Here is a 12,772-nt window from a genome sequence, read left to right as displayed (position 1 = left end):
GTTTGGGCTTTCCACATGCCATACAAAGACTTGTGGACTGCAGATGTCAGGGGAAATGAAGAACAGATCTGTCACATTAAGGAATGTTGACTTCAAGTTGTGCAAAGTTAGATGTATGAAAAATTCCTTAATTTTTGCCTCCTGTCATCAATCAACTGGTGAATCAAAGAAGACTGAGAAGATCGGCGGATCTACGAATCAGCCCAGTGTAAGTTATGTTTATCTCAAGCGTGTGTAGGTCTGTCCCGGTGTGATTATCTTACCTTGAAGCACAGGAACTGTAAATATGCCAAATACGCTTGTCAACTAATACTAAAATATTTACAAGGGTGCCTTATCATATGGCGATGTAAATTATTTACTGGAAATTCTGCAATGAGTAGAATTATTGTATACACAGACTAACATTTCTAATACCAACTAAGCACACTAGTGACAGCAGAGGTTTTCTTATCTTTCTCTGTTTTACTTTACATTGTATCCACTGTAATTGCCAAATTTTTTAGAAAATGATTACTTGTAGAATGTTCGTATGTGATACAATCATCATTCTCCTTGGGATAAGGATTGGCGGTGATGATATATTGAGCTGATAATATCTCTCTCATACTTATAAGAGGAAGTAAACCAAGACACAAATTCCAAAATCAAGAGTTTCATTGAAGATTATTCATTTTTAACTCAAGTTAACTTTCACAAGGAAAAATGTTTTTTTAAGAAATCGAGGTGTGTGCGTGGGGAGGGGGGGGGGGGGGGGGGAAGAGGGGGGGTGGGGGGTGGGGGGGCTTGGGGGGCAACTCGAAACGAATCCAATGTTAGCTCAGCTTTGCATCCAAAGTAGATATGATGACGACTAATCTTAACGTAAGGACCGTTTGTGTTCCTAATTGTACTTATAAGCAAGTTTTGGGTGCCAATTGAACTCTTTCAGCATCATTCACCAAGTTTATTACACTTTGCAACTTTATTACAAAACGGGTTGTTATGTGCATTTTACTTTGTAATAAGACTCTCAACCCGTTTTGTAATAATTATTACACTTTGAAACGATTCCAATGTTAGGTCAACTTTGCATCCAAAGTAGATATGATGACGACTAATCTTAACGTAAGGACCGTTTGTGTTCCTAATTGTACTTATAAGCAAGTTTTGGGTGCCAATTGAACTCTTTCAGCATCATTCACCAAGTTTATTACACTTTGCAACTTTATTACAAAACGGGTTGTTATGTGCATTTCACTTTGTAATACGACTCTCAACCCGTTTTGTAATAAGTATTACACTTTGAAACGATTCCAATGTTGGGTCAACTTTGCATTCAAAGTAGATATGATGACGACCAATCTTAACGTAAATACTGTTTGTGTTCCTAATTGAACTTATCAGCAAGTTATGGCTGCCAATTGAACACTTTCAGCATCATTCACCAAGTTTATTACACTTTGCAACTTTATTATAAAACGGGTTGCTATGTGCATTTCACTTTGTAATACGACTCTCAACCCGTTTTGTAATAATTATTACACTTTGCAACTTTATTACAAAACGAGTTGGAACAGAGCATAACCGACCAATGTATCATCAGCTGACTCGTAAAAAAATATATGATGGATTCTAAAAACATGCGTGTGTTATGACCTCATTTATGATGAAGCTGAATACACATGCTTAATTTATTCATAAACAAATGTAAAAGGAAAGCTACATTTAGGGGATTATGAATTGCAGAAACCCAAGGTCTTTGAAAGTCAGCATATGACTTCTGCAAATGGCAATTCCCTGAAAAAAGCGTTATCTCTAACATAGTTAAAATGTCCTTTGCATCGTGTCCTTAAATAATCAAATAAAATTGAACAACAAATTCAACCAATATATCATCAGCTGACTAGTGAAGTGTCATGGTCGTTTACATTATATGCAAATAAGAGTCTCACAAGTTCCTTTTTATTGCTGTCACAAGGTCTCAAGCAAACACTATACAGCAAAGGTCTGCAATCTGACTCGTCCAAGCCTGGAGATTGGATCGGGAAAAGCTGTCCGTGTGCAAGGTATATGTCTCAAGCAGAGAAGTATACGCCTTAATCTTGTTTCTATAATTTCACCAATTCTCCTGCTGGGTTTGAAATGATTTTTTAAAGATGAATATGGATACTGGGAATCTTTATAGGGCATGCTTCTGGGTTTTTTTTATTATCCTTTTAACTTTGCTACTACATTCGTAATCTTAAAAATGCCATTAAAGAGTTCAGACTGCATTTACGTGTCGCGTTTTGTATTCTACAGACCGTGGTAGGGTGAGGGGTGTGGGGTTTATAGTCTGAAATATATCATCCAAGTATGATATATTGTGGCTACGAGATACTGTGTAGAGGTGACGACATAGCAAAGACATTCACTGTCTCGCCATGATATGATATTGATACTAGTTTACAGTCTCCATGCACAACAAGGAGAGATCACACAACAATTTAAAAGAATTTAATTCTGGCAGTGTAGTTAAACATCAGATTTTCACAAACATCAAGAGCAAGCACCAAAGAACACAATTATAAAGTCTTACTTCAAATTGAAATATTCATTCATTTCCAAAACGGTTCCATTGAATGTTTTACATAATCAATTGTACTTCATTTGTTGTACAAAGTACACATTTTGCCGACATGGCATGTTCAATTAAAGTTTCAAATATCGCCGACATGTCACATCAGTTAACAAACAATCCCGACCTGGGTAGTGACCACTTTGTCTTGATCTCACTTGTAGAGACAAACAGAAGAGCAACAATTTCGTAACCTCAGCCTCTTCTTGGTTATTAGCTTACCAGGGTTTACATACAGACAATGTGAAGGTGTGTAATTGGCCAGTAGACTTACATAGATACATAGACTGTTGTCTGTAAATATTGTTCATCTTGATGTATAGAGTCAGCATTGTGTTACAGCAACACCGACTGCCTCACCGCGGCTCCCGCCAGCAGACGCAAAACTCCACTCTGCCTGCTTATCCGGGGACCTATCAGCTGTGCGACGCATCTTGTCTGTGGGTCAGGCGGACATTAACTGCAGGCAGAATAGTAGAACACCGGTGATGAATGCAGCAATAAAGGGATTTAGAGAAGTGGTAGAGTTACTCGTGACTTACGAAGCTGATGTGTCACTCGTGGATAAGAACGGTGACAACATCCTTCACTTGGCCTGCTGGAGGGGTGAAATGGAGGTGGTGAATTATGTCCTGTCTCAATGCTTGGTGAACATCGACGCTAGAGGATGGATGAAGCAGACAGCAGTGATGAGGGCAGCACGAAATAGGCACAGAGAAGTGATGAGGTTACTAGTGAGTAAGGGAGCTAATGTGTCACTCGTGGATAATAGCGGTAACAACATCCTTCACATGGTTTGCTTGCAAAGAGATTTGGAGGCGGTGAAGTATGTGCTCTCACAGGACATGGTGGGTGTTAACGATAGAGGATGGTACGAGAGGACACCGGTGATGAGGGCAGCTGAGAAGGGATATAAAGGGGTGGTAGAGCTACTCGTGCATAAAGGAGCTAATGTGACGCTAGTGGATAAAGACGGTAATAACATCCTTCACTTAGCCTGTCAGAAAACCAATGTGGAGATGGTGAAGTATGTCCTCTCACAGGACATGGTGGACGTAGACGCCAGGAACAACAAAGGACAGAATGCAGTCATGATAGTGAAATCCTTGAAATGGCTTGACGTGCTTGATCTTCTTGTGTCCCATGGCGCTCACGCGCAGTAGGTGAGATGTTTGTGGTCATGATTAAGGTTAGATGATTTCTTCATGTTTAAAGAGAAATGAAATATGTCAAAATTACATTTGGTTACTCTCTCATTTCAAATAAAAGCGGCTCTGCTCGATGAGGTAGAAAGATTGATGATTAAATTATATAAGAAGAGATTTATAACATATCATAATAACATTCTTCTTTAATTGTCAGACATAAACATTTGGAAAAGTAAACTAGAATCACAAAAGTATTAGTTTACCAATCAGAGCACCCTGTAACCTCTAAATCAGAGTTCCGGCGAGCTGGTGTTAAACGCTGATAATTATAATCTTGGGAGTAATAAATACCTGTCACTCTCTGTAAGAAGATACACATTAGTCATATAGCTATAGTTCTATTGCGTGTCGCATAAGAAGAAACTGGCTCCTAGGCGCCAGTTGCCCAATACATGAATACTTGCTCCGAGCGCTTGGAAATGCAGCAGATTTACATGCAATGCAGGGGATGCTGTCTGATGATGGGGGGGCTACAATGCCTGGACATCCGAGCGGACATCAGCATATGTACATCCAACTGTCGTTCCCGATACTGAATTGTATAGAGCTATTATCAGTTACGGATTACTTGTATAGTAACCCATCCTGAAAACTTGAAATTAAATTTTACAAATATGGAATTTCTTATACTCTGTTACATTTAGTACAATTGTGGTCTTACTTTAGAGTAGTTGGGAAATCGAACTAAAAATGGAATTTAAAAACAACCAACACATGTACCTACCCATTTGATAAAGGTGATGAGAAACTATTTATCGGCCTTCTCAGAGTGGTCAGCTCATTGACGGTGTTTGCTTTGTGCTTTGTGTGTTGCGTTTGATCTTATCATGAGCTGACGATCTTGAACTACAATCCTTCAGTCCCTACCTAGTTCATATATAGTCAACAAGTTTTAATAACATTGTTATAAAAGAATGTTTAACAAGAGTTTGCCACTAACGTGGCTATATCCCCCGCCCCTGTTGCAGAATTTATGACATAATTAAATCTAAACAAACCCTAATCTTTTTTAACCGAGGTGGAACTTGTCATGGAAATTGTAAAAAAGGAAGAGTTTGGAACCCAAGTCCATATTGGAAACGTAAAAAATAAAACTTTCTAACATTTCTAAATAGCAAAAGGCACCAGTTCAGCATGTACCTGACAGACCTGCAAAGTTTGATGAAAACAAAAACAAAAATATTGAACGGTTTATGAGTTATGCTCCGGAAACGAAACGAAACGTGACGGACGGACGGACGGAGCCCGTTTCTATATCCCCCGCCAACTTTGTTGGGCGGGGGATAATAAGTAAAGGTAAAATAACCGGGTTAACACACGTCTTTTGATAATGCAATACAGTTAAAAAGAAATCACAAGCTCACGTCATTTCATCTCAAACAACGGAAAATGCGCATTCCGTCACCATAACACTGTGCGTTGCAAACAACAGTTAACGTAAAAGCTGATAGCAAATGTTTTGGTTTGTCTGACTGGTTTGTCTGACTGAGTTTGTACCTAGTAACCAGTTCTTGTATAGTCTGGAAGGTAATTTAAGGTACCGACGTTTACTACAATATCTGAAAAACTATCGGACCTACTCCAGTCAAAGTTGGTATGAGATTATTAAACATACATAACTGGAAATTACATTTAAAGACAATCGGTGCATGAATAAAAAATCTGTCTATTTAGCTATCACTATATTTCATCAACAACCAGACCTGATAGTGTCGGGTGGAACGTGCATTCATTGAAACAGCCATTTGCATAATGCTACCCCTGCGTCACAGGGCCATATGACACAGTTGAACCAATCAACTCAACTCGAAAGGGTGCACGGGAATCACGCACGTTGAGACGCCCAACGCTAACTCCGTATTCGCGCGTGCGTCCAGATACCATGGAAAAGCTGGATCAGTAATGACTGTCGTAGTAACTCATTCACTTTGGGCCGTTTACTGTCTTATGATGATGAAATAGATACTTTTCCGTTTTGCCCAAGTTTATGTTATTCGTAGTTGTGTACAAAGGGGATAGTTGGTTGGTTGCTTTGTTGTTTACCGCCGCACTCAGCAGCAATATTCCAGCTATATGACGACGGTCTGTAAATTATCGAGTCTGGACCAGACAATCCATGCCAGTGATTAATATCATGAGCATCGATCCACGCAATTGGGATCGATGACATGCATCAACCAAGTCAGCGAGCCTGACCACCCCATCCCGTTAGTCGCCTTTTACGACAAGCAGTCACCTTTTACGGCAAGCAAGGGTTGCTGAAGACCTATTCTACCCCGGAATCTTCACGGGTCACAAAGGGGATATAAAATTTCGGTGACTTTGGAATCATATTGAAACATTTAGGAAGTTTAGATGAATGAAGATTTAAATGAAGGCATTGAAATGGTTTGCACTGTAACATTAGGAAGATGAAACAGATACATTGCCTTTTTGTCCAGGTTTTTGTGATTCATAGTTTCTTTAAGTATTGTTCTCAACTCAACGCTCACAAAAACTAATTATGATATCAAATATAAAGATGACCTTACAAATGAACATATTTTTCAGTTGTAGTTTTTCGTTTGGGCTGACAAAGGTTGTTCAGTTGTGACAAAATTTCTAAAGATACTGTTAATGTGTGGTGTTGGTCGGCTGCCTCCTGGGAAGAAATGACATGAGAAGGATTTTATACACAAGCCATTTACTTAACTTCTCAAGATCGATACAAGATGTGGTGACATCTCAAACGACTTGGTTCAGTCTTGAAACTTGAAACACAATAACGACACATATCTCCTCTCAAGGATGGCCCCGGTCCTATGATTCGCGCCAAGCCCTGTACATTAGTCATTGTACTTGCACCAACTGTATTCCGGTCTTTTTGGACTTGATGTTTGGACCTGTTTGTTTATAGCAATCGATATCAAATTTCCAATGGCCATGTTTCAGGTATTTACTTTGCCTAGAGTCGTATGCCCCGAGTCATGGACCAATCTAATGGAATAATTACTGTCTTGGTTATTCTACTTGAGTATCCTCGGTGCTGCAAGTCGGAAACCCACTTATTACTATTGTCTTTATGATAATACATGGTGGATGGGCAGCCCGGATGATGAAACAATATACATACCCACATGACTATAGATAGACCCTCCCAAAAAATTAAACGTCTACTAGATAATGATGATGAACAGTGGCCTCCAAAATCTATAGCATATTGAACACGATTCCTTGTGATTGAGACAATGGACAAGCCACCTCTTTAATTGAACCCGTTTGCAATATCTTTGGTTTGGTTTGGTTTGTTTGTTGTTTAACGCCACACTCAGCAAATATCAGCGGAGCTACGATGACATGCATCAACCAAAAGAAGACCCATTCTGCCACGGATCTTCACTGGTTTACAATATCTATGGGTGTTCATGGCATTGTAGGTGAGGTTAAAAACATCAAGATTGAGATCAGGCTCCGCTCACAGGACTCTCAACATGAGTAAAGAAATTGTGCGAGACAGGTGTCTGTTTGTGAAAAGATCCTCAACCCGGAACAATTCTCAACTATCTAGCGCATTCCTCTTTTCTTTTTCATCTCAAAAAGCTCCAAATCAGCAAGGGCAGGTTACTGCAATATGAATGTTGAAATCTACATTCCTAATCCTGAGATGCTCCTAATGCCAAAAAGACATTCAGGTTGTCAACACTTGCTCAAGGGTCACTCCTTGTTCTCAAAAGAATCTTGAAACAACAAATGGAAATCAATAAAATATATTTCACAAGAAACATCAGTTTTGCAGATGCAAATAAGTTTTTCAAACTACAAAACCAAAAGAAACATGTGCGTCTATCGAGAGAACACACTCTGATCCAGCCTGTAAATCAACACCATCGTCAATAAACTGCCAGACAGACTTGAGCGTGAACACTTCACATGAACAGCTCCCCGTGGGGACCCGGGGAAGATAAACAAGAATGTGTCCTCAGCACCCCATTGCTGGTCGTGAAAGGCGACCGAATTGGGCAGTCTGGTGGTTGAGGACGACGGAGCCGACAATAGTGCTCCTTAGTCCAACACACCACTTCGACCCTAACTAGACGGGCGGTAGAATGGGTCTGATTCTATCAATCGACTTGGTCATGTCATGCTCGGTGCATAAACTATTTCACGCACACTTTTGGTATTTAAAATTAAATCTATTTTAAATGTTTCATATCTATCAATCTATAAAAAAAACACTTGCTTAGAGCGCTATGCCCAGAAGGTTTTGGCTCATTGGCCAATCTGGTGATGCTGACCTCCGAATTATGTACGTCTCCAATTAATTTTCATGGGCCGAACCAGCCTGACCCTAAATTTGGCAGATAGCTATAGTTTTTCGCGTCAAATTTGCTGGAGGTTACCACCCCTTTATCCTCGGGCTTTGCAGCTTGGAAATCCGCTGCAGTATAAGACTGTCCTTGCAGACCCATAGTGGGTGGGGAAAAGGGGTGCTGAAATATTTTCCTTTCAACATGGCTTCCAAACCCCCTGGTTCAAAAAGACGATACACAGATACTGACAATACCTCGTCTAACGACGGCACATCCAATCGATCCGACTATTGGCCACGTTTCTTGGCAATCGAAGCTTTCAGACAAAGAACCAATCGAATTGGTATCTGAGGCGAGGTTACAAATGTCGCCAAGCTTCGTTCTGGCTCTCTCCTTGTAGAATGTGCGTGGAGACAACAATCTGTAAATCTTCTCAAAATAAAAGAGTTTGTCAATATCAAAGTTGTTGTCTCAGTGCACAGGACACTGAGCTCGTGTAAGGGCATTGTCCGTCAGACAACACGCTGCCTGTCCAGCATGACCGGAGATGACATTGCCATGGATCTTGACCAACAGTCGGTCACAGCTGTCAAACGATTTACCGTCTTCACCTTTTCTCGAACACCTTATCCCTCAATCGATTAAGGCTGGCTACTGTAGCATAGGAGTGGGGGTGTATATCCCTAATCCAATCCGATGTCCAAAATCCATATGCGAAAGACACATTAGATGCTTGGAACTAATAAAACAAACATGTAAAAGAGGAAATGTTGTTAATGGAATTCTAATGCAATCATTATAGTATAATCATAAATTAATTTTCTAGATTATATTATTAGAATTTGTATACACGTTGTGTTTTTAACCAAATAAAAGATTTATGTAGATTTCCAGAGCTAAATGTAATGTATGGCATAAGAGGTACTTCATTCAACTATAACCGGTTGTTTTAAAACACCCCTAAGCCATGGAAAGAATGTGTGCGTGACGCTAAAATCTAATCACAATGCAATTAAACATGTCTCCTCCATGGCCTGATTTGATTTAGACAAGCACAGGTTCAAGGACGTTTTATGAGAAGTTTATTTTGATTGATGTGATTTAAACATATTTATTCACAAGGAGTGAACGGGATTGGGGGACAAGTTCTTCCAACTTAGAATGCCCTCTCCCTAAGTTTATGTCATCATCTAATTTTCAAGTAGTTGTGATAAATTGGAATGAGAATTTAACAATCAAATTAATTGAAAACATGTATTTTTACAATATAGAAAATCTAAAAAAGATAGACAAATATTTGAATTTAAATTCAAATTCTTACACATAATATACACTGTAAAGAAATGGTTACACATGAACTTGGTAGACAGCAACCTGTGTACATCAACCTGTAATTATCAAAACAGTGCTCACGTATATTTAGAACGTTCTTATGTGAAGAATTGTCGATTGTACAATTCCGACTATATCGTGAGAATATGGTTATGAATCACTATCAAATAATAATGATACCAGGTGACGTTCTCGAAAGGTGAGCTCAACCTGCGTGTCCTACCCCACTGACTGACTGACTGATATAGAAGATTTAACGTGCGCTTTCCGACTGCAGCGTATTTCGCACACGGGTCCTACCCCACCAAAGAATAATGCTTTTATACATGCCACGTACGGACATGTTATTATTACCAAACAAGATGTCGATTTTGAATGTACAAATAAAGTCCTATGGAATCAATTATTATTATTATTATTATTATTATTATTATTATTATTATTATTATTATTATTATGTGTCAAACAGACACATATACATAACAAATATTAAAGTAATGAAACCATATGTTATATCATATAGACATATCCTGAAAGACTTATATCATGTCGAGTTGTTCCTTGCAGGAAGAAACAGACAGAACAATGATTTCTTCTACTACAAAGTGGAAGGCAATGGAGAAAACCATAAGCAGGCTGACTTACTTAAATAAAGCGACAAAATCCTTACAATATCCAATAAAAATAACTGCCAAAAGAAGAGTCGATTGTACGATTCTGACGATATCATGAGCATGTGTTTAGGAATCACTATCAAATAGTGATGATACCAGGTGTTCTCGAGAAGGTGAGCGTATCCTGTCCCACCAGTGGCACTCGTCACAAAACACACACACAGACAAATCAATTGTTCACCTGAAAAAACACGGGAACCTATGGTCAAAATAAGGAATTATAATCGATATCTCCTACAATTATTACAACGTTATAGTTATATAACTTAGTAATACGTACTTATTGACAAGTTACATGTCGTATATGTTTCACATGGTATTTACCATGTAATTTGATTACTTATATGATACGAAGGGGGCACGGGTGGCCCAGTCGTCTAAGGGAGTTGCGTCCCTTGGACACGCCAGAAACTTATGATTGTGGGTTCGAATCCGGTTTGCCCCGATTATGTTTCTAGGTTTGTCAGCACCATACCCGTGCTCGTGGGTTTCATCGAAGTGGTAAACGTACGAGACCTGCATCACTTCGGGCTTTCCTCCCACATTAAGCTGACACGCCGCGATATAACTGGAATACTGTTAAAAGCGGCGTAAAACCCAACTCACTCACTCACTCACTATATGATACGATGACTAAGAACACAATGCTATGTACAATTTGAACTGAATTATAAAATCATTCAAAAGACCCGACATCAACGTGTGACTTGGGTAATGTCTCTTACAACTGACTCACAGTTACATGTTGACACAATAGATGATAAGGATAATTATGAAGATAGATTTAAACATTGTAAGAATGAAATATAGCAAATAAACATATTTGTTGTTCTTTTGATGAATATTGTTATGTGACCTTTTGTTTATCACATGTAAACATTCTTTATCATATTATGGGTAGGTTTCTCGGATAAAGCTAACGGATAAAACGATATCCGTTGGGGTCATATGCAGATAGAGATGCAAATATCAAAGGTCAGGTAGGGACTACTTTCAGTGTTTATAAATAAACATGACGTCGACCTTGTCATTCGGCAATCGAGCCAGAATTAACCATCGGGAATCTGGAGAAACGTCTAATATACGTAAAATCCGTGTCTAACTGTGACGTAGCTAAGGCATTTTTTAAGTTTTGGCAACTTTGGAGATATAAATTTCGAAACAATTTTGCGAGGGCACTAGGCATAACCAAGCGGGATCAGTAGCCATATCTGTGCTTGTGCTCAGCGCCTTGAAACGTTTTCCACAAATAGGATTAGGATAGCTTCCCTTTGACAAAGGGCAGTTACTCTGGCGAACAGACCGATGGATTGCCGCGAAAGGCAAGTAAAAACAATTGTTGTTTTGCGTATATGTTGCTTCGCCATAAGAAACAGATTTTAGTTGGAACTATATTGGCCACTGTCACATCACTTATCCTGTGACGTAATAAATATAACTGCCTTGTGCTCACCAAGGCTCGCTAAATACAATGTTTATTCCTATTACAGGATATTTACTATCCCCAAACACACAAGCATAATAACCTCTATATCTTTAGCAATTTTTCAATATAAGTGAGTTTCACCTCTTCTTAGATATAGATTACACTTTCAGTTAAGACCTTTAAAATAATCTATAATATCAATTAGGGCAAAAATCGTTCGAAATGGTATCACCAGCTATATATGTAAGTAAAAGTGATACAACCCTTTCCATAGTCATAAGAAATCTCTCGCAGATTCCGACTATGTCATAAGAGTGTTATTTATTCACTTTGAAACAGTGATGTTTACCATGGCGAGTCAAGAATTTTAACCTACAAACAGTGGCACATTTGACTGACAGCAAATTGCAGCGCCTTGGAGCACTTCGCTAGTCGAGCATTGCCCATAATTATTGATATAATCAAATTTGACTTCATCTATAAATTCTTCTGTCATTAAGATAACCTTATATTTATTGATCTCCCATCAAGTGCCATTTGAAATGCTTCATTCATTTTAGAAGTATTTAATGAATAATTTATATTGACATTGACGAAAGACTAGTTCGCGAGAGGCAGGAACTGCTGCACTCGATGTAAGATACAAAAAGCGAATCTTAAAACATATATTGTGTCACGATCACAAACTGAAATGAATATTTCAGATATTCTATGTGAACGAGCGCGCACTTACATCCAACATATTTATGAGCGAGCTTCTTTTCAACCATGATAAGGATAAGAGGTTGGAATTGAAGCTGGAATAAAGATTATCAATCTGTTGTCGGGTTGAAGGTTTATCCAGTTATTCGTGAGAATTAAATTGTAAATAGGAAAAGGTGTTGATTTTAGTCGTTTAGTGTGTGGATTGCAAATGTATTTAGCTCACTTGCGTACAAACATTATTGATATAGATGATGGTATGACAGTATCCAGAGAGGCGTGTGATGGAGCCCCGTGAGGACGCAGTATGTCCCAACAGAACAGTTAACCGAAGAGCATGCAATCCCGGTGTTTCGGAGAATGTGCTCCTGTTGTTCGGAATGAACATTTTGTGTGTATTTACGTCCAGTATGCCTGGTTGTATTGATGTATGTTCATGTGTACTTTGACATGCAAGGCATGTCTGTTCACTTCTATGTGTGCCCGAAAGAATGTTTGTGCTAATTCATAGACTGCCATAAGACTGTGATTCAGAGACGATT

At 38.9% G+C, this 12,772-nt stretch overlaps 1 protein-coding gene across 1 annotated transcript; it reads left to right on the top strand.

The window, feature by feature from the left end:
* The first annotated feature begins 810 nt into the window (after positions 1 to 810).
* Positions 811 to 4,434, top strand: LOC124116854 (26S proteasome non-ATPase regulatory subunit 10-like). The gene is made up of 2 exons (XM_046478427.2): positions 811 to 2,048; positions 2,942 to 4,434. The coding sequence occupies exons 1-2, from the start codon at positions 1,916 to 1,918 to the stop codon at positions 3,760 to 3,762; spliced, it is 954 nt and encodes a 317-aa protein (XP_046334383.1). The 5' UTR covers positions 811 to 1,915; the 3' UTR covers positions 3,763 to 4,434.
* The last annotated feature ends 8,338 nt before the right edge of the window (positions 4,435 to 12,772 follow it).

This window comes from Haliotis rufescens, unplaced genomic scaffold (genome assembly GCF_023055435.1).
Source record: "Haliotis rufescens isolate VD_foot unplaced genomic scaffold, xgHalRufe1.0.p SCAF_6, whole genome shotgun sequence".
NCBI classification, from domain to species: domain Eukaryota; kingdom Metazoa; phylum Mollusca; class Gastropoda; order Lepetellida; family Haliotidae; genus Haliotis; species Haliotis rufescens.
The sequence above is the reverse complement of the archived record's forward strand: the minus strand, read 5'-3'. Positions and strand labels throughout refer to the sequence as shown.

Excerpts from the sequence above, each read along its gene's own strand:
- LOC124116854 (XM_046478427.2), top strand. The coding sequence starts at position 1,916 with ATGCAAATAAGAGTCTCACAAGTTCCTTTTTATTGCTGTCACAAGGTC. Across the intron at positions 2,049-2,941 it reads AAAAGCTGTCCGTGTGCAAG|CAACACCGACTGCCTCACCG; the intron begins GTATATGTCTCA and ends ATTGTGTTACAG.